Raw genomic sequence first — 27572 nt, forward strand, 5'->3', positions numbered from 1 at the left:
ACTTGAGGTTGGCCCAATGAGAGTATATATTTTCGGCTCGCATATATCCTAAACTACAGTATACCACAGACAACTATGGAATTCTAGACTAAATCATATCAACAAAGATCTTCTCAGATGGGGGTCCCTGAATATTATCAGATGGGCATCTGTGTGGGTATCAATTTGGGGTCCTTGAGAACCACTGGGCTAGAGCAGCAAGCTGCATGGTGGCTGGGAGGTTGCCAGTTCCACTCCAAATCAGCTAGGAAAATCAGTCTGAAGGAGGTGAGTGTTTTAACCCCCTCCCTCAACAACTACTGGTGAAATGTCACTGAGCAGAAGTGACTGACTCCTCCCCCGACTGACTGACTCCTCCCCCGACTGACTGACTCCTGCCGCGACTGACTGACTTCTCCCCCAACTGACCCCTACCCTGACTGACTCCTCCCCCGACTGACTGACTCCTCCCCCAACTGACTGACCCCTACCCTGACTGACTGACTCCTGTCCCAACTGACTGACTCATCCCCCAACTGACTGACCCCTACCCTGACTGACTCCTCCCCCGACTGACTGACTCCTCCCCCAACTGACTCACTCCTGCCCCGACGGACTGACTGAAATTAAATAGAATAGAATAGAACAAAATATAGTTGCTCAGAAAGAGCATCCATACTCAGCTAACCTACCCTGGGTAAATAGAATAAAATAGAAGGGGTTCGAGTTACAGTATATCACTAAATGTCACCATTAGATTAGATTAGATTCAAATGTATTAATAATAATAAATAAATAAAAAATAAAGTATTGCAGCTCAAAGTGCTTCACAGCAGTAAAAGAAGACAGGCATAAAATTTGCACAAAATTGGCAGATCAATGCATAAAGTGCAAACATAAAATAAGTATAAAGTATTGTCATTATACAGCACAAGTACAGTACAATGAAAATAATATAGACCTATCCTAATAATATTTCAGACTATTGAGCTGTCTTCATAATGGGTCATCGGACTTATGGGCAGTCCCCGCATTTCCAACACAATCGAACAAAATTAGCACTTTAAAACATGTACCATACATTCTATAGTTAAATTTAAACATAAACACACTTACATTAATAATTCAACCTAGTAGTGACAGTTTAACATTTATGAAACACGCATATGTGAACCTACCACGGGCGCCTTCCTCACCACTGATACCACTCTAACATGGACACTGGCATATATATCTCCAGAGGAAACGCCCACCAGCCAATGAGAATCCATAAGAACAAGTAAAAGCTATTCTATTGATTATTGATTACCTTGACAAGTGGTGCCCTATGTGTTGGACCACATGAACCGTCTCTATGTATGTTTGGTGATGTAGACTTTGTTTGATGTACATTTGTTGATTCATTAACGTATTTGGTATTGATGTGCCGGATTTGTGTGTCAGCCTTTTAAAGAAAATGTCCATCCATGCGTATCATGAAATGATGGTATGGTGTCCTATGTTACGGGACCGTATCGGTCCATTCTTTTTTGCCGTTGTATGCTGGGGGGGGGGCTACAACAACTCAAGGGACACCAACAAACTGAACAAGCTGGTGAGGAAGACTAGCTCCGTGGTGGGAGTCGAGCTGGTCAGACTAGAGGTGGTGGCAGAGAGGAGGATGAGAAGGAAGCTGGCTGCTATCCTGGAGAACCCCTCTCACCCCTTCTATGAGGAGCTAGCCAGGATGAGGAGCACGTTCAGCGCCACAGACTCATACCCCCTCGACAATCCACTAACCTCGGCCAGTCCTTCATGCCAGCGGCCGTTAGGCTCCACAAGCATGGGCACGGACTGCTGACAGCAGCTGGAGAACTAATGGCTGCAGAAGTCGAGAACTATTAGGAACGACCCCTGACCACTAAGTGTGCCTGACTCTTAACCACTAAAACCTGCACAGACTATAACGTATTGTGGTACACATCCTGTCTAACACCTCCCCTACCTCTCCTTTGTGTCGACCTCGAACACCCATTTACCCCCTATCACACCCTCCTGTCTCACTCCTCCTCCCTCCACCCTTCTCCAGCCCCTCCCCTTGACCCCGCCCTCTCGTCTCATCCTCCTATCCGTCCTTCCTCCCTGGTTACCTGACCACACCCCCTCAATGATGTATAAAGATCGACGTGGAGCCACGTCCGGGGTCTGGTCTCCAGGCCAGGACTTCCGGTCGGGTCTTCTGAAGCCAAACTCCTGTTAACCCGTTCACTGCCACACTACAGAAGGTTATCCCTTTACTATCACACTACAGACGGTTAGTGTGATAGTAAAGGGTTAACCTTCTGTAGTGTGGCAGTGAAAGGGTTAACCTGCTGTTGTGTGGCAGTGAAAGGGTTAACCGTCTGTGTATTGTCGCAGTGAAAGGGTTAACCGTTTGGTAGTGCGACAGTGAAAGGGTTAAGAACCTAATCAATTTGTAACTATGGACCAGCGAATTAATTCCTCCGGCATCCACGACATATATATCATGCCAGTTCAAATACTGTTTACTTTTAATCGTAGTATATATTCAGATGATTTTTTTTTTTTAAATGCCTATATTTATTGTAACATACTGTACTGTACGGTGGTTTAGTGGTTAACACTGTCGCCTCACAGCTAGAAGGTTGTGGGTTCGATTCCTGCTTGGGGACCAGGTTGCCGTGTTGCCAGGTACTCAGGTGGGGTATCTCCCAGGCCTTTCTGTGTGGAGTTTGCATGTTCTCCCTTTGTGCTCGCAAGGGTTCCCCTCCCGATAAGATAAACCCAATGGAAAAACATGCACAACAGATCGCTAACGCTGTCGCGTCTCTGACAAAGATGGACAGGAGCACTTGGATTGGTCCCCGGGCGCGGCGCTCGCTGCAGCCCTCGTCTGCTCCCGGCTGCCCTTGGGGGGAAGGACGACGGGATGGGAGGTGAAAAGAACATTTCGTCAGCGACTCACTGCATGTGTGTGTAGAATAGAATAGAATGGAAATACTTTAATCATCCCGAGGGAAATTTGGCACTACAAATCGCTCACAGTAAACATTTAGATAGACTGAACAAAGTCACGAATAACGAAAGTGTGTGTGTGTTCCTGTGGGTTGCCCATCACAGATGAGTGTGTGTGTGTGTGTGTGTGTGTGTGTGTGTGCGTGCGTGCGTGCGTGTGCGCGCGCGCGCGTGTGTGTGTGTGTGTGTGTGTGTGTGTGCGTGTGCGTGTGTGTGTATCTGATGACAAATAAAGACGTATACTTATATTATAACTGAGGCATACAGACCCCCATTTGCACTTTTGTTTATTTTTCTCATATTTTTATATTCAGATTTCATTTAATTGCCTTTCTTCTATTACCTTGCCCATACCTGTGCCTCCTCGCCCCACATGATGCCCAGATTTCTCCAAGGGGATCAATAAAGGAATATCTTATCTTACCATATTACTTTGTATGAATGAGTGATTTCATTCTCCAAACATACAATAACTAGATCCACCACTTGCTATTTTCTCGAGGTTCTCCTTTATTTCCTTTATTTGGTTATTTTCAATGTCAATTTTCTTCTGACAAATAGTTTCAGGCTTCAAGGTCATCTTTATTGTTCCTCTATGGGAAATGTGATTTGATTTGTTCACATAAAAGCAGAATACAAAAGGACACATCAGGACAACATCAGCACATATCACTGAGCTATAGTGCAGGGAAATGGAAATTCATATCAAGCACAAATGTGCAGGAAGGAATGTAGCCACGAGAGCTGCGTGCCATTAAGCATATCAATAGCACTGCGGATGAAGGGGACATGGAATATTTTAGTCCTCCAAACAGGTGCCCTCAAATGACGCCTGAGGGCAAAAGCTCAAACTCCTTCTGGAAAGGACGGACCTGGCAGACCAATATAGCATTAATTGCCCTCCTCGGACATGCCTGTTATAAATGTCCAAAAGCTTGGCTTGTGACTCCCCCCTGAGATCCTACTGGCCACCTGAACCAGACCTTGAGGTCTGTTCCTATTGGACAGATTTGATAGACAGATAGACAGTACTGCTACATCTATGACATACCAGATTTACAAATACAGTACTGTTTGTGATAAAAAAAGAGTCTAAAAAGGAGAGTATATACATTTGAGGGGGAAGAAACTGTATATTGGAGGAGGTTGGGTAGGTGGGGTGGGGTGGGGTGGGGTGGGGGGGGAAACTGTACATTGGAGGTGGTTGGGTGGGTGGGGTGGGGGGGGGTGTTGGTTAGGCGTAGGCGGGGTGGGTGGGTAACTGTACATTGGAGGGGGTTGTCTGTTCATATTGGACAGATTTTAACTGTCAAACCAAGCAGTAATACAAAAGGTCAAAAACGGATTCACTGAAACTTCTGCAAAAGAGAGTCATTTTATAAGTCATCATAATAATCTGTTCTGTGTGACTGTGTCCACTTCAAGAGTGTAACAGCAGTAGTCTTGTGCTGCCACCCAGTGGCGAAAGAGTGCAATGAAAGCTATTATTTCTGCTGCCCTCTGGTTGGCTCCTTTTGTGATGTGCTTGTCTCTGATAGGCTTTCGTATTGTGTACCGTCTCTGAAAACCCTCCGTGTAAAAAGTGAAGCTGAAAGGGGACCTCAGCATTTAAATACTATCGACAATTACTTTAATTGTATTTGTATATTACTATCAATTCACATTCATGCCGATGGATATCAGAACATAATTAGGGGAAGTAACTGAATCCACACGACTGAACCCTCAGGAACCAAAGTGTTATAACTCTGTAAGACTAACCCCGTTCCGGAAGATAATATAGGTGGGACAGGCGTCATGGCGTCACACAGGACAAAACTAGTTTCGACTGTTTCTCCCCGAAGCCGTTTATACAACAAAATGAGAAACTATACGAGACTACTTTGCACGACACTGCTCTTTATCGTCTTTCAGTTTGGGTATGTACACTGTGACATAACCGACGGCAACGCGGAGCATCTCAAACGAGAGCATTCGCTCATGAAACCCTTTCAAGGTAAGTAAGATGGATGGCTGACACAAGCTACCGACTGTTAGCTCGCTGCTGCTTCGCCCTGTGTTGTTATGGACCTCTTTGTTTGTGTTGTATACGTCAACTAATAACACACACCGTTTGTTAACCTTGACATTACTTTTCACACTTTGTTAAACGCTAACCTTGGCCTACTGCATGTAGCGAAGCACCTCATGACACACTGCAGAGGCATTGGTTTGGCAATAGTCGTGTCAGTGACGTCAGTGACTCAGTGTACGTGCAGGTATGTGTGATGCAGTAGCAGATTGATTGATTGAACATTTTATTAACAGATTGCAGAATGGGTACAATACAGTACAGACCAGAGAAAGACGTTCGTCTTGTTTACATCAGGGTCCCCCATTTTCAATTCATCATAATATATGACATACATATAGACAGTACTGCTATCTGAAGAACCCACCTCACCCCTGCCCACTTTGCCAACCTAGGATGGCTTAGAGTAGACGACAGAGTACAGCAACTTGCAATGGGCCTGGTCTACAAGATACACTATACGACCGGGGTGCCCATGTACATGTCAAAATACTTCCCAAAGGTCAGTGAATACCACAACCACTACACCAGAGGAAGCTCAACAAATCATGTTAAACCCAGATTCGGCTCAAACAAGGGACTAAACACGTTTCGCAATTATGCCACAACAATGTGGAACGCCCTACCCAAAGCTGTAAAGGAATGTGAATCCCTGCCCACATTCAAAACCGCCCTTAAAGAGCACCTACGGGAGGCTGCAATTCGAAACTGGCCACCATAAATGCCCAAAACCCCCACCACCTCCTAATAGACAGTCTCCTCCCCACCGCATGTATATATTCCCTCCCCGCCGTATGTATATTTCCCTCCCACCCACCCACCCCCTCCTAATGTACAGTCCCCTCCCCATCATATGTATATACTCTGTCAGGATCTAGGGCAGGGAACAAACTTAACTTTTTGACTTACCAGCCATTTGGCTGGTAGATTTTAAAAACTACCAGCCAGGCAGATTTTTTACCAGCCAAAAATAAAAAATTGCTTTTAGTATATCGCCATGTGTTATTATTACTATATAATACTCTCATATGCTATTTTCAATTAATATCATAAACAACATAAGGAATATTAGCATAATTGAGTGGACTGAAGGAATGAGTCAGCGTTAATAGTTTTAAATGCAAATAATTTATTGAAACATAGAAGTGGGGTCGGGGACACACACACTGTTTCAACTCACCACCCCCGCATCATATTGTAGTCTAGTCTGTCTTCAAACTTCCACTCCTCTCGAAACCTTTTTATATTTGAATATCAACATTATCTGTGCATCCTCAGTAATCCTCAGTTTACTACAATATACTCCTCTCCTGAGTCCTGACTAGTGACTTCATCGTCTTTCCAAACGCACGCACACACACAGAGAAAGGGAGAGTGCCCCCCCCCCCCCCCCCCCCCCCATTTCCCTTTCCCCAGTCCACACTGTCTGCTGTTCTCTATGGCTCTGCCGCTGATCAGGATTAGCTTGTTAGCTTACGCTAACATAACGTTCATTTCGGGCGATGTGGGTATAAAGGAATGGCGACGATGCAATGCATGTTAGATGCATTTGACCCGTTGTGAGAAGAAGAAAAAACCACAGACTTATTTCGGCTCGCAAAATAGGCGCACTGCTGTGTAGCTCTGCTCTCAGGGAACAAACTTAACTTTTTGACTCACCAGCCATTTGGCTGGTAGATTTTAAAAACTACCAGCCAGGCAGATTTTTTACCAGCCATTGGCGGTTGGATGGTACTTATTTTGTTCCCTGATCTAGGGGTAACAGTACTGTATATTTGAATACCGCCTATGTCACAAATGTATCAGTACTAAATACCTATATGTCCCTATGCCATAAATGTCATGTATGTTGTGTATGTCATAAATGTCTATATGAATTGAAAATGGGGGACCCTGATGGAAACAAGACAAACGTCTTTCTCAGGTCTGCATCCCCTTAACAATTGTATGTATTGAGCCGTACTGTATTGTACCCATTCTGCAATCTGTTAAATAAAGTTTTCATTCATTCATTCATTCATTCATTCATTCATTCATTCATTCATTCATTCTACATCTAGACATTTATGACATATCAGATTTACAACTACAGTACTGTTTGTGATACAAAAAGAGTATAATATACATTTCTGCTTCTTGGATGGATGACACGGTGAGAAACTGTAAAAGGAATTATCTTTGTCAACCCTGATGTGCTTCACATGCTATTCGTATTCGATTAGGTAAACAGCAGGTAACCCACCTAAACAACTTACCCACATTTTAAGATAAGGTAATATATTCCTTTATTGATCCCCTTAGGGGAATTCGGACGTCATAGCAGCAGAGGAGGAGAGGGGAGGTACATGTATGGGTAGGGTAATAGTAGAAATACATAAATACAGGTAATACAATTTTGATCAAATACAGGCAATACAATTTGATCTGAATATAAAAATATGAGAACAATTAAACGGTGTAAACAATATAATTAACTCTGAATATAAACGGGTCTGTATGCCCAATCGGTACATTACAATAAATATAGGCAACAAAGAATTTGCATAGATGGGGGAAATTGTGAAAGTGTGGGTGATGCCTCTATTATGACATCATACTGTGACATCACAAATGTTCTAGAATGTTCTATTATGACACCATACCATACTGTGACATCACAAATGTTCTAGAATGGTCTATTATGACTAGGGATGGGAATTGATAGGATTTTATCGATACGATTCCATTATCGATTCTGCTTATCGATTCGATTCTTTATCGATTCCCTTATCGATACCTGATCAATTTATAATTTAAATAAATAAATTGGAAATGCAACAGAACTACATTTAGTCATTTAGCTGACGCTTTTATCCAAAGCGACTTACAAGTTCTGTACGACAAGCCATCAGGAAGGGCACAACTCTATCAGCTGAGCAACAATGTTCATCAAAGTGTTGAGTGCTACAGTGTAGGTTAGTTTATTAGGACAAGTGCATGACAGTACGGTTAGTTAGGGTTAGATATATATTTTTTTATTCAGATAATGGTTGAAGAAGTGCGTCTTTAGTCGACGGCGAAAGATTGGACGTGATTCGGCTGTCCTAACTGGGGTGGGTAGTTCATTTCACCATTGTGGGGCAAGGACTGAGAATAGGCGACTTCTCTTTGATGACCCTCCCGGAGCTCGGATAGGAGTAGGTCTGAGGCGGCCAGAAGATGCAGAGCGTCGGGGTCTAAGCTGGTTAGAATAACAACATGCAACTTGACATTTCTGATTGTCATTTATTGTTGAGCCCCCATGTCAGAAAAATACAAAAACTGTAAAAAATAAAACATTAACTATAGCCTACACTTAAATAAAATAATGTATTTGAGATTCTCTTAAAATGTATTTATTTTTTTATTCTTAAACTAATTTAATCTATTGAATAACAGGTTGTTATTCCTCTGACTTCTGTCACACACACACACACACACACACACACACGTCACACACGTCACACACGTCACACACACACACACACACACACACACACACACACAGAGAGAGAGAGAGCTCCCCGGGCCCCTGTCCTTTATGTATTGGCTTGTGTTGCTACACGGACACATTTGTATGTTGCACCACTGTACTTCCTGGTTTACACTTTACAGACTTGTAAACAAGCACTCGCGTCTCTCATTATATGTGAACTAAAGAGTACAAGGTTTACACAACAGCCCCCACCTGCTGTTTTATTGTATTTGTACCTGTACTATCCGCTGTCAGCTGTTTATCTCTCTTTGTGAGGTTGATTAAATAGCGTTAGCTCACGTTAGCTCACGTTAGCTCCGCGGCAAATTTTAGCTCACCCTAAACTAAATCAATGACAATGTTCTAAAGCATTCAAGTAGTTTTCACTGCACATAGAAGTAGCCAAACAGCGGGAGCATTTCGGGAGCATATTACCAAAACCCAGGCAATTTCGAGCCCTTAAGGAATCAAATAGAGTCTGCCATGGCTACATGGTAACGTAACGTTATTGCGCAACTGTAGGCAGCGATAAGGGAATCGAAAGTCACAGGAGCCACACGGTTCCAGGCATCGGCCAATTAGGAACCGGTTCCCAATGGGAACCGGTTTTCGATTCCCATCCCTAATTATGACATCATACTGTGACATCACAAATGTTCTAGAATGTTCTGTCATTCATTCCTTATGGACCAAAATGTCCAGTTTAAAGTCGATTTGTAGCCAAATGGTGAAACTTTCCAATTTTCTGCTTTGGTGTTTGTGGCTAATCAGACACACCAAGTGGTTTGCTTTGAATAACCAACAGCCTTGCTCTTAAGCCTCGAGTTGTGTCTGGCAACACTTAGCATACTTATTATCATTACCGAAATCATTAATCTCATTTCCGAAAACCTATGAATCATTACCACAACAGCTGTTAATTTTATGTTTATTTAATTTAGTGAACAATTATAATTTGATTCTAAAGGCATGTCCATGATCTATTTGTTATGTGCTTTCAGGTTTACAATGACATTTTAAGACATTCAGGTTTCCATGAAATATCACAAGAATTAGGTTGTCGACTGCAGAAGGTGTTGCGGTAATGAGAGTAATATGACTGTGACAAAACTATTCTAAAAATGATTATTTAAAGATATATATTATTTCATAGTTTCAGGTATGTGTCTATGACTGTTAATAATCAATTCTTAAAACTGAAAATGTATACGCTTTTCTTATTGTCTTGAAGTTTTAAGACTGTTGCGGTAATGAGCATTTGAAGGACTTATTTTGGAAAATGTGTTCAAAAAGGTGTTACATTGTAAATAAATATTTTCTAATTATTATTCACATATACTCTAGACCTGGCTTATAGTGCTTGAAAAGGAAATTTGTTGATGCAAGTTTGTTAAAAAATGTATGTTTGAAATTTTGAAATCAAGATTTCATGAGTATCACCCTTAAAACTACTATGAGTAAGACACAAGATTAAAAGTGAACGGTATACACAAGGTACCCTAACTCGCACGATATACATGTCATACGTTGTAGTCTGTGCAGGTTTTGGTGTTTAGGAGTGTCAGACACGCTTAGATGGTCAGACATTCCTAATAGCCGTTAGTTCTCCAGCTGCTGGCAGCAGTCCATGCCCACGGTTGTGGAGGCTGATAGCCGCTGGCACCAAGACTTTTAATTTCTGAAACAGACTTCACCCACCCCTTTTAAGCAGATATTAAGGATAAGGATAACTTTTATTGATCCCTCACGGGGAAATTCAAGTGACATACACATACAGCTCATCGTCTCATTAAACAATCATATCATTCACAATCGTAACATTTTTACAGTAACAACAGCACAACATAAATTCAAACAGGCATGTACATTTGTTGATACATGTCGACTACAGTATGTCTGAGACACCGTATGCGATTGTCGGCTGCAGCAACACCGGGGTGTCGTTGCGCCAGGCGGGAGGGAGGGAGGAGAGATTGTCCAGAAACCACCGTTGCAGCACCGGAAGGGGCGGGGATTATGACTCTGACTACAATGCCGTCAGCTGGGAGATAGGACTTTGGTGATGAGACAGTCTTCTTTAGCTCCCCCCCCCCCCTCCAGCACGCATACTAATCGGCTGCCGTCACCAACACGTGGGATAGGCGCCGGGCGTACACGCGGGAGGGGGGATTGGGTATGGGGTGGGGGGGCCGCTTGCCACTCTTATCTCCCAGAGGGCCTTCGACTCCAGCAGCTCCCTGGTTCGACCTTGGTCCAGGAATTTGTTTTGGCTGACTGACTGGCACATTTCTCCCAGCCACGTCACTTTAAATTTGATTTGAGTAGAGTGAAATATAACTATTTGAGTGGAGTGAGTTTTAACAACTCCGTCCAAATGACTGAATGCATTTGTCCAAGTGTCTTAATCAGTTAATTTTGGTAGGTCCTGTGCGCGGTAAATGGATCCAAAATCTTCTTATTGCAGTCCAAAAGCTTCGATAATCCAAAAATGACCACGTCTTCAAGTTGGTAGCCCGATTATGATGTCCCAAGAGGCAGAGAGGGTTAGCCTTATTCTGCTTCTTGACGAAAATATGCAATCCACTGATTAGATCCATTTCAAGTTGATTTGAGTATAGTCCGGCAACCGGCACAGAGCATAGCAGCGTCGGGCTTCATGGAGGCAGTAGAGGCGGCGGTAGGAACGGCCTTGAGGAGCCTGGGGAGAGGAGAGAAATGCGACTGTCTGGGAAGTAAGGCTGAGCCCGAACGTTCGTTCGTTACGCTGACATTCAGACTTTAATTAATGGGTTTGAACGTTCGGTGAAAAAAAATAAAGGAGGCGCACGGGGTTGAGGCGATGTGAAGCGCTCGGCTCAACCAGTATGGTCTGCCGGGCTGTAGCTGGATACTATTGTTTCAACCAGAGCTCTCAACCAATGCAATAGAACAATTTTGATTGAAAGGCGATTCTGCCAATTACGTCACACCGCTTGCACCCGCCTCTGCTGTTACCACCAATCGGCAAGCGTTTATTAGTTTTTTACTTCCGGCAATGCCGCCATTGATCTGCTTGTGAGAAGCACAACAGACTTACCGTAGCTAATACGTTAGCGCCCCGCCGAGGAAGTAAAAGTCGTAACAAGGTTTCCGTAGGTAGGGCGGCTAGGTGGCGTAGTGGTCTAAGGCACTCGCCACCAGTGTGGAGACGCTAGGATTCGCGTGTTCGAATCCAGCTCTCCACATTGTTTTTCAGTTTGGCTGGTCGTCCGCAGTAATACACATTGGCCGTATTACGGGGAGGGAAAAACTGAAGGGTGGGGATCGAACGTTGTGAACAAGCGACTCCTACAAGTCGGTTGGTGCGCCTGCGCAGTAGAATCAGGAAGTGTCGGGGGCAGCGTGAGCCTCCCACGCGTTACTCCTCGACACTGAGAGGTCGAGCTGCGCAGGTGAAAAGATGCGACTGCTGTTACCTCAAGTACCGGAGGGGACTTGTGCTATGTATGACTTAGTCCTCACTGCAGCCGGCTTGTGGGAGGCAAGAAACAGCGTTCGTGACAGGGGAGGGTTGAATTGGATGATACGAAATTGGGATGGGAGAAAATATAGAAAAATGGAGAAAAAGTGGATCAAAAAAAAACAAGGTTTCCGTAGGTGAACCTGCGGAAGGATCATTAATGAATACCAGCCTTTTTTGGCCACGGAGCGCAAGCTTCATGGCGGGAGGTGGTTGCGTTGGAAACAACTCTGGCCGAGGGCGGACGGGCGGCAGGCGTGTTGGGAGCCCGGCGGGACCCCTCCGCCGGTGTCTCTCTGTCTCTCTGCCGTCCCCCGTTCCGAGGTAGACGGTGGACGGGTCTGTTGAGGAGCCGAGGCGCGCGCCTCTCTCCCCTTCCCGTCGACCAAGAGTGAATACCTGTTATTGAACGTGTAACACTAACTATATAACGTTAATGCCACAAAACGAATGCCTTTGTTTATCTAGCCCCTTACGTGACTGCTGTGTGCAAGGGCTATTGTTTATCATAAGTAGTAACTTTGATGCAGTAGCTTGTTTATTTTCTTCTGAGTGCTTTGTTTAATTACATGTTTACATGAACAGCCACCACTGTAAATATGTTTTTCACCAATAGACTATGCAATGCCGCCCTCCGTAGGATCTATAATAATACAATTAAAAAAAATTAAAGTTATTTATTAAAAAAATAAATAAAAAAACGTTCGTTCGATAAACCCTGGCGAACGTTCGAACCCTAAAAACAGGGTTCGGGGACAGCCTTACTGGGAAGGCTGGGAATGTTATATTGATCTTAATGATAGTAGTAACTACCATCAGATTGATGCAAGCTACTTAAAAAATATGGTATTTTTTAGGAAATCGCCTCGATCTCAAACCCGCCCTTCTTTCTTGATCCTCCAATTATTTACAACTGTTGCTTTCTCCTTGGACAAGCAAGGTTGACTACTGCTTTATCATCATCGCTATAGTCAATATAGTATGAGAGCTATCATTTGGTGCTGTTTGTTTTGTAGGTGTGGGCAGCAGCCCTTCCAGCCAGTGGGACTTCTGGGGAAGCACGTTGGTCACCAGCTCCTACGTGCGTCTGACTCCTGACGAGAGGAGCAAACAGGGCTCCATCTGGAACACGGTGGTAAGGAGGGACTGGTGAACTTTATCCAGGGTAACCACAAGGCTTGGGCGGTATAATTTTTTTCACACCGTCATACCTCGTTGACATAATACCCCGGTATACGGTATATGACGGTATGACTTTCATTTTCATCAGTGGGGTGGGGGGGGGGGGGGGGGGGGGGCAACCCGTGTTACCAAGTAAACAAATCAGGCATAATAAAAAATATTGTTGGTTTCCTGTTGGTTGTCAGTTTGACCATGGGTAGGTAGGGAATTTATTTTATTTTATTTTTTTATTTTATTCTTTCCCACGGCGACTATGGATAGGGAATTTATTTATTTAATTAAAATGTTCACAACAACATGGATGCATGTACTCTGCCAGCATGTTTAATATCCATAATACTAAATGTTTGACTAAGATTTCTATGAAACTTTATTCAAAAAAAAAAAATCTGATATTTTTTTTTTTTTTTTTTTATATATATTTCTTTTTAAATCATAAAATATATTGGGTCGCACCTAAATCGGCAGGGTCGGTCGGCAACCGGAAACCAACCATTATTTTTGTTAGGCCTCACGGTGCTACTATCGTTAGCTCTCAGAAGGTAGCCAGAAGCCTGCAGCATCTAGTGCTACTATCGTTAGCTCTCAGAAGGTAGCCAGAAGCCTGCAGCATCTAGTGCTACTATCGTTAGCTCTCAGAAGGTAGCCAGAAGCCTGCAGCATCTAGTGCTACTATCGTTAGCTCTCAGAAGGTAGCCAGAAGCCTGCAGCATCTAGTGCTACTATCGTTAGCTCTCAGAAGGTAGCCAGAAGCCCGCAGCATCTAGTGCTACTATCGTTAGCTCTCAGAAGGTAGCCAGAAGCCTGCAGCATCTAGTGCTACTATCGTTAGCTCTCAGAATGGTAGCCAGAAGCCCGCAGCATCTAGTGCTACTATCGTTAGCTCTCAGAAGGTAGCCAGAAGCCTGCAGCATCTAGTGCTACTATCGTTAGCTCTCAAGAATGGTAGCAAGAAGCCTGCAGCATCTAGTGCTACTATCGTTAGCTCTCAGAATGGTAGCAAGAAGCCTGCAGCATCTAGTGCTACTATCGTTAGCTCTCAGAATGGTAGCCAGTTAGCCTGCAGCACCGTAGTACTAGTAACGTTAGTATTGTGTATTCAAAAACGCACCGGACTGCGACATAACGTTTTACCGTTTATTTGCTTGCTCCACCAGTGCACAACAACACACACACACCAACTCTCGTTACCACACCGCTTTACGGTATTTTCACAGCACATTACTGTAAAACGTGAACACCGTTGTGATCCACATACACAACAGTTAGCTCTCAGAATAGCCAGTTAGCCCGCAGCACCAGCAACGGTAAGCGTGTCTCATTTAATTTCCACCACTGAAGCGGGGTTTCCCCCCCCTCCTGTGTGTAGACAAGCAGCTCTGCGTGTGCTCGCTCCACTAGTGAGGACTGGTCTCGCCCTCTGCTGGCGCGTGTGTGCACTACAACCAACCACTGTCAAAACTCCGTTTCACTGTAATAGAAACTGAAACGCATCTGTGATTTTGACGGTATTGATTTTCAATACCGTCGGGATTTCTAAATACCCTGGTATACCGTCATACCGTCATACCGCCCCAAGCCTAGTAACCACAAGTCCTTAAAGGGATATTTCACTTTACTTCCCAACCAGTCGGGACAGCTGAAACCCACCCGATTTTCTACGGTCGACTAAAAACCTTCTTACTGTCTCTTACTATTATGTACCTTACCACTATGTTACTATCCTTATACTACTGCCTATCATGCCAATGTGTCTATATATACACTACTATGCACTCGGAGTGTAACACTCAAGTTCGACACTATTTGACGAACAACGCCACTGACCCTTAGCTGCCAGAGATGTACCCTAGTTCCTGGTGACTTGTTGTTGTTCACAAATTGTAAGTCGCTTTGGATAAAAGCGTCAGCTAAATGTAAATGTAGTAGAACATGTCAAGTGTCGGCAGTCCTACCTCTATCTAAGGTCATGTACTAGTAAGCTAGTGACCACCGTTCCTCCCAGGTGTCGGGGCCCATCATTCACTTCCATTCATTTTGGGGAGCTAGTAGGGCTGGGCGATATGGAAAAAAATCATATCGCGATAACGATATGATAATTTTATTTTATTTCTCGATATCGATAATTATCGAATTGTTATAAGTATATAAAAAAAACGTTTTTTTTTTTAACAACAGATGTATGTTTATTTTGCAGCAATTCTTTGTCATTGCCGCCATCTTTAGTGTTACAGCCCCTCACACTCCAGTTCTCAGGCTGCAGCTGGTTTAAAAGCTAAAGTAAACCGGCTTCTCTGCTGGCTGTGGCTCCAGAGGAGTTGAACAGTTCTGGCTCTGCTCGTTTATTTTCGATCTTTTGGCGCTTTTTTGGTGGACAAACCACCGCACATGTGCACTGTGACTCGTGACTGGAGTCTAGTTCTGCTAGCACACATAGCCTACTGTGTACAGACGGTTTCAAAATGTATTTTAAATTAGAAAGCAAACAAAATAAATGGACAAGAGAAAAAGAAATCTGAATTTGGTCAGTATTGTCATTTGGAAAAGCAAAGCCATTACTTTAAGTTGCAGGCAAGAAAGACAAGTCTGTCCACTGTCTCTGGTTTTAAAACGGCCCTGTTGCAGGTAAAAAAAAAAAAAAAAAGATTTTTCGATTTTTTTTTTATTTCGATATTCGATATCGATTATTAAAATATATCGCGATATTTATCGTTATCGTTATATCGCCCAGCCCTAGGAGCTAGTCTAAATATAATACATCTGAAGTGAGCTGAGACACACTCCACTTTGGGCACTCGGGGGCGCATATCAAAACAAAGCATGCTATTCTCTGCTACCTTACTTTACTGGGTTATGTGCGAGATGTGCTGCCGATCGCCAGCCTTATATCTTGGAACAAAATGTACGAGTCTGATGAGATTAACTACTTGGTAGGCTTGCCTTACAAAGTATTGAATTTCGATATACCCAGCCCTCTGTGCAGAAACATCTCACAACATGCATCTTTAGAGGTCCTCGCCGATGCCTTGAGTGGCAGGATGGAGACCCGCCTCCCCAGTCACTTCACCTGGCCTGATCTCTCCTCCCCTGTATTGCTGGTGTATTATGTACGTTTTGACACTGGAGACAGACCAAACAAGCCAGTAGTACAGGAGCTGTTTTTAGGCCCAGCCGTTGCTAACCTGCTTTCGAAAGGGACTCTTGTCGTCAATGGAGGAAGAAGAAAGACTTCCTCAACAATATCAAGGCTTGACTCAGATACACTGGTGATGTGGCAACCGTGTCGGAATGCAGGAAGACACAAACTTGAAAATCTACAAATCTGACCTTGTACTATGTACTACCATCTGCAGCCCACAGAAAGAAAGACACTCCTAGAGAACTCACCCTACTACCTCACATCCCTAAAGGAGAACCTCCCTATCAGACGGTTTCTAGAAGAGAACCCCCCCCATGAGCTGGTTTCTAAAAGAGACCGTAAACCCTATTAAACCTTGTTTTTTTTGCATTCACTGATGGCTCACTTCCTCCTTTTGTTAGTCTTTAAGTTGAATAATATCTTAATGAAATGATGATTGACATCACACTTACATTACCATGAAGTTCAATTGGATATATTTGACATGTGGTTTTGCAAACGTGAGCAGATAACATTACATCCCTATCGCAATGTTTATGTCCATGGTATCTGCGAAATGTTACGTTACCAATCGGAACGATTTGAGAAGCACTCGTCTGATCCTTAACTTTTCCTCTTCCTATGCAGCCTTGTCACCTGAAGGACTGGGAGATGCATGTCCAGTTCAAAGTTCACGGCTCAGGGAAGAAAAATCTCCATGGCGACGGCATCGCCGTCTGGTACACAAAAGACAGGCTCCATCCAGGTAATGATGATGATGCCTGTTAAAGGGACAATCCACCGTTCAACAGAACTGCCATGTCATGTATTTAATATATTATACATTTACATTTAGTCATTTAGCTGACGCTTTTATCCAAAGCGACTTACAAGTTCTGTACGACAAGTCATCAGGAAGGGCACAACTCTATCAGCGTGTTACAGTGTAGGTTAGTTTATTAGGACAATTAGTTTATTATATTCCCTCTAGTTAATATACTGTATTACAGGTGATATACCTCTAATATATGATATTACCTTTAGTTAATATATTACAGTTGGTATATCTCAGACTCTAATATATGATATTACCTTTAGTTAAACTTAATATATTACAGGTGGTATACATCTAATATATGATATTACCTTTAGTTAATATATTACTATAATATATGATATTACCTCTAGTTAATATATTACAGGTGATATATGGTATACATGTTTATTGAATTTATTGATGTAAACACCTTTTTTTAAATAATAATTAAGGCTCTGAACTGAAATACCTAAAATAGCCAATGCTAACTGCAGGGAATACCCGTAATCATATCCACCTCATCGCTAAGCTTTGCTCACCATGTATAGATGTTAGTCAGTTTTTCATTAACAATTAATGCTAGGGATGCATTCATACCAATACTGGCTATGATGATGCCATGCTCACAGGGTGTTGGTATCACAGATTCTCCCCCAATACTAGAATCCAATACCAATCATATGTAACATCTTACAAAGTGACCTGATGTTCAGTGTTTTTAACATGGTTGTTCTAATTCCCTACTTGAGACAAATGGATTATATCTAATCTAATCCTGGATTTTCTCAGTAAAAGTCATGGATCACGTCACTACTTGGTATTGGCTGATACTTAAAGAGATGGATAGATAGATAGATAGATAGATAGATAGATAGATAGATAGATAGATAGATAGATAGATAGATAGATATTTGCTACTTAATCGATGAGGATGTTGATTGGTAGAATCCTTTCTTAGCACAATCCATGCTGTTCCTCGTACTAGTTGTGGCTATTTAGCTGTAAACCAATACAAAGTAAATTGGGGTCAAGCTCCTGTCTGTACAGGGTGACTGAGGCCAACTGAAATCTACTCCACAGTGCACGCAAAGTAGATCTCAGTTGTTCTCGGTTCACTTGGCTGGAGCTAGTTTGAGGAACAGCATGGATTGTGCTGAGAAAGGACTCTACCAAATCAACAATACCATGACTTTTTCAGTCGCCGCCCCCTTTCTGTGGACCTCATTACCAAACCGCAGAGAAAATTACTCCACATTGTCATCATTCAAAAAAGCCCTCAAAACCCACCTCTCTTAGACTATCCTCCCCCAGCTAACACCCCCCCCCCCACACACACACACACACATACACATGTTTTTATTCCCTAGTTCAGGGGTTCCCAAACTTGTCAGGATGCGACCCAAAAATAACGGGGTCAGAGAGCCGCGACCCCCACTATTATAGGAGGTAAAAAAAATAAAAATAAAAATTTATAAATGGAAATGTATGGTTGAAACATGCACACGTTCAAACGCACACACACTAATAAGCATTGGAGGCTTTTAACCAGGGCCGGACTGGGGAAATCATTCAGGCCAGGAAATATAGTGCAAAATATAGCCCCAGTCAGGCCACTTTTTAAGCAGGGGGTCTGGGGGTCCCCCACCAGGAAATTTCTTGTTACAAAGACTTCATTTCCTGCATTCTGGTGCAGGCATTTTTTTTATTTGTACCCTTTAAATGCCAGTGTTTGTGATGGCATCACAAATTATTGTTAAAAAACAGGCTAGCATATGTATGATTAGCAACAACACTGATTTTGATGGATTTTCAGTTTTTTTGTAATGTCAGATTGAAAATAATACAATCTTTTATTCAACATTAGCCCTGATCATAACACCACATATACATTTTATAATTCTAACCATTTAAATTCCAGTGTGTGTGAATATTTGCAATATATCAAATGCAAAGTAGATTTTTCTGGGGGGGATTATTACAGACTAGCATGTGTCAATGATTAGCAACAACAGTTTTTTTGTAAGGGTCCCGCCTCCACCAATCACATGCGGCTCCTTTTGTGTGTGTGTGTGTGAGAGCAAGAGAGAGAGAGATAGTTCTCCAACTTGTGTGAGTTGCAGTGATCTCCTGGTTGTTCCCCACCTAGGTTATCTAACTATTGCGCTGCTGCAACTAGAAACACTGTCCTGGCCTGCTTCTAAATTCAGTGGCCTGACTGCTGATTTTTATTTTTATTTAATTTTTTTGGAAATCATCTGGCGGCGGCTCGCGACCCCGACTTTGGGAACCCCTGCTTTAGAGCACATAAAATGGCTGGTACCTAGAACATTTTCAACTATTTCTCAAACGGTAACAAGGAAATGGTGGTACGGCAGACATCACTGTCTTTGGGAGCTTGTAGCGGCCTCTATTTTAAAGCGGAAATGAATATAGAAGTATCCCGGGTTTCCCCAAGGGGATCAATAAAGGAATATCTTATCTTATCTCATCTTATCATTGGAAACTAGACATTGTGTGGAGTTAGTAGGTACCAGGTACCATTTTATGCTAGCTAATTGGCAAATGCTAGCTTATTGGCATTTTGCTCTATAGCACATAATTGAATGGACCTACTCGTACATTATTTGTATGTGGTTGAGGTTGTACGTGTTTGGGATGAGGTACACAGTCTTGTCTGTTCATGCAGGCTTTTAAATCACTCTTGAAAACCTACCTGTTCTCCTTGGCCTTCCCCCCTACTTAATCACCACTAGACCCCTGGCCCTTCTATCCTCTTTGTTTTACTGTGTCCTGCCAGTTTTTATTGCTTTCATTGCTTTATTATGTTTTTAATCTTATATCTTGCACCATATTGTTTTGTTTTTGTTGCTTTCATTGCTTTACTATGTTTTTAATCTTATACCTTGCATCACATTATTTTATTTTTATCAACTTGCTTGTGAAGCACTTTGGTGCCAGCTGCCGCTGCCTGGAAATGTGCTATATAAATAAAACTGACTTTACTTGACTTGACTTCACATCTCCATCTCTGCCTCCATCCAGGCCCCGTGTTCGGAAACCAAGATCATTTTGTTGGCCTGGCTCTTTTTGTGGATACCTTCCGCAATGACCTCCACGGGCTGGATGTAAGTGTGTGGTTTGTCAGCTCGGGCATTGACCTGGTCCCTTTCTTTACACAGGGCCCGTGTTTTCCAACAATGCCCACTTCCACGGGCTGGCCGTATTTATAGACACTTATTCTAATGATGACGCCACGGACGTGAGTTGCTGCTCAGGATTTAATTAATCTGCATGTCCTGTCTGGTCGTCACTTGTAGGCCAAGCTGCAGCTCTGGAACTCACCTAAAAGGTTACCGTGACTCTCTTAACCTCAGTGGAGAGACCTCACGTCCCACCCCAACTTAAAATACAGATGACAGTCTTGTCTTTTCTTTAGATTTGTGATTTTCAAAGATATAGCGATTTATTTTTTTACTTTGCAGCTTGGCCATTTAGTGACAACTGTTATGTCAGTGTATGCTCTCATTTAAAAATGTTATTATTATTATTTATTTATTTCCAGTTATTGTCATGCTTTTTTTCAGTAATCTGTGTTATAACATTTTAAAGTAATTGTTTGCTTCATCATCAAATCTTTTCTGTTCTTCCGCAAAACAAGTTTAACCACATGCGCGTTATCCACCTGACAAGGTTGCTGACAACATCAACACATGGTTAGACTATTATTATTATTATTATTATTATTATTATTATTATTATTATTATTATTATTATTTATTATTATTATTATTATTATTATTATTATTATTATCATCTAAATAAAGTAAACAACGTTGTTTGTTTTTACATCTGCATAGTATCGTGACTCACTCTACCCAGCATAAACTACTGACCGCTTACAGCTAGGGTTTGGTACCGGTCACATTTGAACTGGTACCTGTACCTGTACCTGTGAATCAATACCGGTACCCAACGGTACCTTTTTTCTGTACTTTAGTCTCTAAAAATGTTATCTACCTACCACACTTGCGACCGTTTTCGGCTTGCCATTCCCCCCGACTGCTTTGTTGTTGTTGTTGAATCAAGTCAAATTCTAGGTAAGCGTGTATTGTGTTTTGTGGTAAACGAAACGTTGACGTCATCGGACTTTATTAAAGTTAAAAAAATAAATAAAAAAAATATTATTTGCATTACCGAAATGGATCTCCCGTGAATCGGTACTCGGTAGTACCGACGTGATTCGGTTGATTACCCTTAAAAGTACCGGATTCGGTACCCATCCATCCCTACTTACAGCCGTTTGTCATTACATCATGCTTTAAGTTAACTATGTACTAATCACTGTGTGTATCTGTACGTATCCTCGCTTTCATCTCGATGTGGGGGCGACAGTGGCTCGCCTCGGGAGGTAGAGCAAGTCGTCTGGCAATCCGGAGGTTCCCGGTTCGATTCCCACTCCTCCCGGGCAGCGTGTCGATGTGTCCTTGAGCAAGACACTTAACCCCCTAACTGCTCCCGATGAGCAGGTTGGCACCTTGCATGGTCGCCTCCGCCGTCGGTGTGTGAATGTGTGAGTGAATGTGTGAGTGAATGGGTAAAAATGTGAGTAACGCATTGTAAAGCACTTTGGATAAAAGCTGCTATATAAAAAAGCAGCCATTTACCATGTGAGAAACGGGAGATATTGATTTCTGTGCTCCTCCTTCCCCAGCGTTCGTTCCCTTACATCTCAGCCATGGTGAACAACGGCACGGTGGCCTACGACCACAGCAGAGACGGGCGCTCCTCCGAGCTGGGAGGCTGCTCCGCCGAGATCAGGAACCAGAACCACGACACCTACCTGGCCATCCGCTACTCCAGAGGGAGACTCACTGTAGGTCCCTTAGTTAGCGAGAGGATGGTGGTAATGTGCTTCAATAGAACAATGGATCAATGCCATGTCAAAACTCGCCTCCGCTCCGCTGATCTGGAGGACTCGCAGTCCACACACACACGCGCGCACACACGGGCTCGCAGCCACACACACATTTCCACTGTCCAATAGACAAGCGCCCTTTTCGACCGCGTGACATTGTTCAGAAGGTTTGGTCCGCCTCACAGATTTCTATGTGAACGCAGGCGAACCAAATGAAGAATGCAACAATGTTGCAACTTCACCCCCAGAACCGCACTGAGTCCACCAAAACTATATGTGAAAGCGAGTTAGATCTTGGAGCGGCTGGGTAGCGCAGTGGACTAAGCACTCGCCTACCACTGCAGAGACTCTGGGATTTAATCCAGCTGTCAGCGGTGCCTCCGGCTTGATCAGTCGTCCCTACTAACACAATTGGCAGTGTTAGCGGGTGGGAAGCCGGTGGGGTATGTGTGTCCTGGTCGTTGTAAACTGCGACTCCTACTGGTCGGTCGGGGCGCCTGTTCAGCAGGGAGGGGATCTGGGGGGGGGGGGGGGGGGGGGGCGTGAACCTCTGCACGCGTTACGTTCCCCCAGTGAGAGTCCTCGCTGTCAGGTAAAAAGAAGCGGCTGGCTGACTCCACATGTATCGGAGGAGGCATGTGGTAGTTCTACACCCTCCCTAGGCCGACAGTGGGGCATGCGCACAACGACCAGGAAGGGAATTGGCATAACGACTAAATTGGGATGGGAGCAAAAATACAGAAAAAGTTATCAAAATAAAACGAGTTCGATCTTTACATAATAATAATAACGCACTCTGCTTTTTCCGCACTGGGGCCGCGCCTGTGGAATCAGCTGCCGGGGTCCATCAAGGCCTCAGTCTCCATTGCTGCCTTCAAGGCCTCAGCCTTAAAACCCATTTGTTTTCGCTCTGCCTTCCAATAGGGCCTGTTTTTTAATCTGCTCCTATGTTTTGTTTATTTTATTCATTTTAAATGTTTTTATGTTTTAAACCTTTTTTATTCTTATCTTTTTATTTTGATTCATTTCAATGTTTTCTTGTTTTAAACCTTTTTATTCTAGTTTTCCTTCTGCTGTGAAGTACCTTGAGAGCTCACTGAGTTTAAAGTGTGCTATATAAATGAAAATTATTATTATTATTATTTAACCTGGCCATCCGCTACTCCAGAGGAAGACTCACTGTATGTCCCTTAGTTACATCTTTACATAATAATGATAATAATATTTAACCTCCCTATTTGCTACTCCAAGGGAAAGGTTGCTGTACACTACATAGCTAAATCTATAGTAAAGTAGTATTATATAATAGTATGGAAAGTATTGATCGACAGATCGCTTATTACTGTACATTCCCTCTCTTTAGATGATGATGATAATAATAATCATAACTATATTAGCAATTATTATCATAAACACCCATTCATCATCCATACATCCATACATGTTTTATTAGGATCCCCATTAGCTGTCAAATTAATGACCGCTTGTCTTCCTGGGATCCTCACAAGAAAATAATACAATACAACACAATACAAATACAGAATGTGATTAGTAACACAATTAAAATAAGAAGAAAGAAACAAAATTATCATTCCCCCAAAAACATATATCTAAAAGGGTAACTGAAATGTATAAAACATAGAATAGTTAATCACATCTTACTACATCATACTACATCAGTCTAATTTTTTTATATATTTCTTAAACTATATTTACTCTATATATGAGCTTTTCCAAAGACAGACTTCCCTTTTAACTGTTGCCTCATCCTTGTGTTCTCGACACAGCAGCTGTGGAAGGATGGTTTCGAAGCCTAATCTATTTGTTCAAAGTCACGCTTTATACATTGAGCCCTTGTGTTCGTTTGTTTATATATTGTTGTGGAATATTTAAATGAGCCATGACGGTAAGCTGTAGGAATTTCAGATAGAGTCGGTATGTATAAAAAAATATATAGAACATAGTTTAATATCTGCTTCCACAGAGATCTGTTTATAATCAGACGCACGAGCGTCTGACCAGAAAGTGACAAAGAGCTCTGGTCAGAACGTACATTAATACATAACTGAAATTACGTACATTAGACACCAGATAATGTATGACAGAAAAGGTCAACAAAATATACCCCAGTTAGAGAATGAATAACATGATTGGCTCTATTGCCTATGTTATGGCGCCACACTAGAACTGGAGACGAGGCCATGTCATATCTCCTCAACCTTGGACGTTGTTAACAGACACTGTCGGACTGTAGCCTAGTGTCTGGGCTAGGGTGACCTATATTAAACTAGTCAAGGCTATCATAGAATATGTATTTCAACACAGATCTATAATGACATTTTCCCTCACACTATTTATCTCCAGGTGATGGTGGACATTGATGACAAGAACGAGTGGAAGGAGTGCATTGACATCGGAGGCGTCCGCCTGCCCACCGGGTATTACTTTGGTTCCTCCGCTGCCACCGGAGACCTGTCTGGTACGTGGAAACAAACTAGCATTGAACTTGGACGGCCATGTTTAGGGGTTCAATTCCCGCTCGGGCCAGCCACCCATACAAAATGATATACGCTTTTAAATAGGCACTTAAATAGATGGTTAGTAGAATTTGTCAAGTTTCAGGAGTCTTACCTGGGGGAAATGGGTATTGTTTGTCTTGATGTTTTTTTTTAATACCGGGTAGTATTGATTTGTCTCTATTGATACTTTGATGGTGGACATAACCGGTTAGCCTTCGGGAGAGGTGTTAGTTGGACAATGCCAAGGCTAACCGGTCTTGTCCGCTTCCATTCAGTGCTAAGCTAGGCTAACATGCAGCCAGATGGCTTTCTACTGAACGCACAGAGAGGAAACTGGTATCTATCTTCTTGTCTCTCTCTGGAGAAGACTCTAAGCTAATTTCCGTTAGTTTCAGGAGTCTTACCTGGGAAAAAAGTATTATAAAGTATTGGAAATTGGTATTGTTTGTCTCAACGTTTTTCAATACCAGGTAGTATTGATTTGTTTCTATTGATACTTTGATTGTCAATACCCAGCCCTATACACAAGTGATTATACCCTTGCGCTTTGCGTTCGGGTATAACAATAGCTTTGTTGTTTACATTTACATTTAGTAATTTAGCTGACGCTTTTATCCAAAGCGAGTTCTGTACGAAAGGTCATCAGGAAGGGTACAACTCAAATCAGCTGAGTAACAATGTTCAACAAAGTGTTGAGTGCTACAGTGTAGGTTAATATATTAGGACAAGTGCATGACAGTAAGGTTCGTTAGGGTTATTATTTTTAATCTTGTTAATCTACTACAAATCCACTACGGTTGAGCAGCTGGGAAAAACAAACATCATTCAGAATGTATGTAGTGTATATTTATAATTAAAAAAAAACCTGACAAACAGAATCTGATTCTGAATCTTACAGACAACCATGACATCATCTCTATGAAGATGTACCAGCTGATGGTGGAACACACACCTGAAGAGGAGAACCTGGACTGGACCAAGATAGAACCCAGTGTCAGCCTCCTCAAGTCACCCAAAGGTAGGCTACAAGTCTGGTCTTCCTCCTCAAGTCACCCAAAGGTAGGTTACAAGTCTGGTCTTTCTCCTCAAGTCACCCAAAGGTGAGTTAGCGTCACTGAGTTCAGGTCACTGCCAACTCAGTCAATTCAGTAAGTGGATTTTCTCAAATATTGAAAAATATATGACGTTGTCATATACAACCTATAATTGTTTAGAATTGACTTACTTTAGATTTGATTTAATTGGAAGTGAATTGAAAGGTTCAAGTCGGCGATAAGGGGGATGAAGACTAAAGCGCATCGCAACATTTAGCAATAAAACAATATATAGACTCAAACAAACATAATCCCTCTCAATCATAATTTACGACCCACGAGAAGTGTGTGGTATCCATACCGAACCGAACCGTTTCAGTGTGTACCGTACCGAACGGCTGTAGTGTGTACCGAACGAATACAACAGTATGTTAACCGCCCACCGGGGGCTGTTTTTTTTTCACAATCTAATATAATTATTATTATTTTATTTTTTACAAGTCGATTTATTAATTTCAATATAGAATATTCGTTGACAGCCCTACAAGTACAATTAGTTACTGCACACTACATCACCCCTGAGTGGAACATGGAAAGCCAAACTTTCCCCCACTGTACCGAAAACCCGTACCGAACCGTGACTTCAAAACTGAGGTACGTACCGAACCGTGGTTTTTGTGTACCGTTAGTTTAGCTAGTTAAAAAAGCGTGCTCATTTTCTGCTTGTCGTCTTCTTTCACAGACAACATCGACGACCCCACCGGGAACTTCCGCGGCACGCCCCTCACCGGCTGGAAGGTCTTCCTGCTCCTGCTGTGCGCTCTGCTGGGAATTGTAGTCTGCGCCGTCGTGGGCGCCGTAGTCTTCCAGAAGCGACAGGAAAGGAACAGGAGGTTTTACTGAGGAAGGAGAGAGAGAGAGAGAGAGAGAGAGAAAGTGGAGGAATGATAGAAACCTTGTCTGAGAGGTATTCGTCATTAAATGAACTTTTTCGGGACAACAGAACAGATAAACACATTCAATGTGAATTTTTTTCTATAGATTGTACAAATGTTTATATCATTGAAGCACTGCGTTGAGAGAATAATTATGTTATGGTAACTTCCAATGTTTGTGAAAAGTTACAACAATAATGATGCAAGGCTCACCACAACATGATTGATTGACCCTGTGATTTTTCTTTGTTTATTATTTTTTTCTCCTATTCTTTATATTTTGTTTGCCGTCATTACAGGGTGATCAAATTTCAACAAACTTTCTGTCGATTCCAAACGTTCATCTCTTTGAGTCAATCAGATTTTATTTTTAACATAATATGTTCAGATGCTTTTTCTTGTGCAAGTCTGGTTTGTGATCAATTCACTTTCAAGTCGATCAATTCAGCGGGTGGGTTATCTGAAAATGTGCTAATATTTAAAAACGTTTTTGTTATGAGAAGGTTGTCATATCCAGTCTATTAACTCAATCGGCGCCGGAAGCCTAGAGTATTAGCTAGCTAATATAGCTAATATATTAGCTATGGATACAATACTATGGCCCATTTGACATCACCTATCTATCGTTCAATATGTGAGAAAGAAATGTTTTCGTCAATACGTTCACGTGTTATACCGTGGTGAATATGAGTATAGTTTTAGAGTGATCCTGTCTAATCCCAGAAAACGACGATATGCAGCAAAACCTGAATTTCACTAAAATCGTTGCCGTTTCTCGCCTGGACACGCTACTATTTCCAAATCAAATGTATATAATAGGTATTATGTTTCATCAGGGCGGCTAGGTGGTGTAGTGGTCTAAGGCACTCGCCACCAGTGTGGAGACGCTAGGATTCGCGTGTTCGAATCCAGCTCTCCACATTGTTTTTCAGTTTGGCTGGTCGTCCGCAGTAATACACATTGGCCGTATTACGGGGAGGGAAAAACTGAAGGGT

At 42.5% G+C, this 27572-nt stretch overlaps 1 protein-coding gene across 2 annotated transcripts; it reads left to right on the forward strand.

Moving 5' to 3' along the window:
• Positions 1-4789: 4789 nt before the first annotated feature.
• lman2 (lectin, mannose-binding 2) lies at positions 4790-27572 on the forward strand. 2 transcript variants are annotated; one of them, XM_084331230.1, is made up of 8 exons: positions 4790-4990; positions 13074-13192; positions 17006-17123; positions 20217-20299; positions 21886-22047; positions 24454-24568; positions 25507-25626; positions 26385-27572. In XM_084331230.1, the coding sequence occupies exons 1-8, from the start codon at positions 4792-4794 to the stop codon at positions 26543-26545; spliced, it is 1077 nt and encodes a 358-aa protein (XP_084187356.1). In that variant the 5' UTR covers positions 4790-4791; the 3' UTR covers positions 26546-27572. The 2 variants fall into 2 exon arrangements, with proteins under 2 accessions (XP_084187356.1, XP_084187357.1); XM_084331231.1 differs by lacking the exon at positions 20217-20299 and adding an exon at positions 20354-20433.

Source organism: Notolepis coatsorum (genome assembly GCF_963971535.1).
Source record: "Notolepis coatsorum genome assembly, chromosome: 16".
Classification (NCBI taxonomy): Eukaryota; Metazoa; Chordata; class Actinopteri; order Aulopiformes; family Paralepididae; genus Notolepis; species Notolepis coatsorum.

Coding starts and splice junctions, on each gene's coding strand:
- lman2 (XM_084331230.1), top strand. CDS start 4,792: ATGGCGTCACACAGGACAAAACTAGTTTCGACTGTTTCTCCCCGAAGC. Junction 4,991..13,073: donor GCTCATGAAACCCTTTCAAG/GTAAGTAAGATG, acceptor TTTGTTTTGTAG/GTGTGGGCAGCAGCCCTTCC. Junction 24,569..25,506: donor TGCCACCGGAGACCTGTCTG/GTACGTGGAAAC, acceptor TGAATCTTACAG/ACAACCATGACATCATCTCT.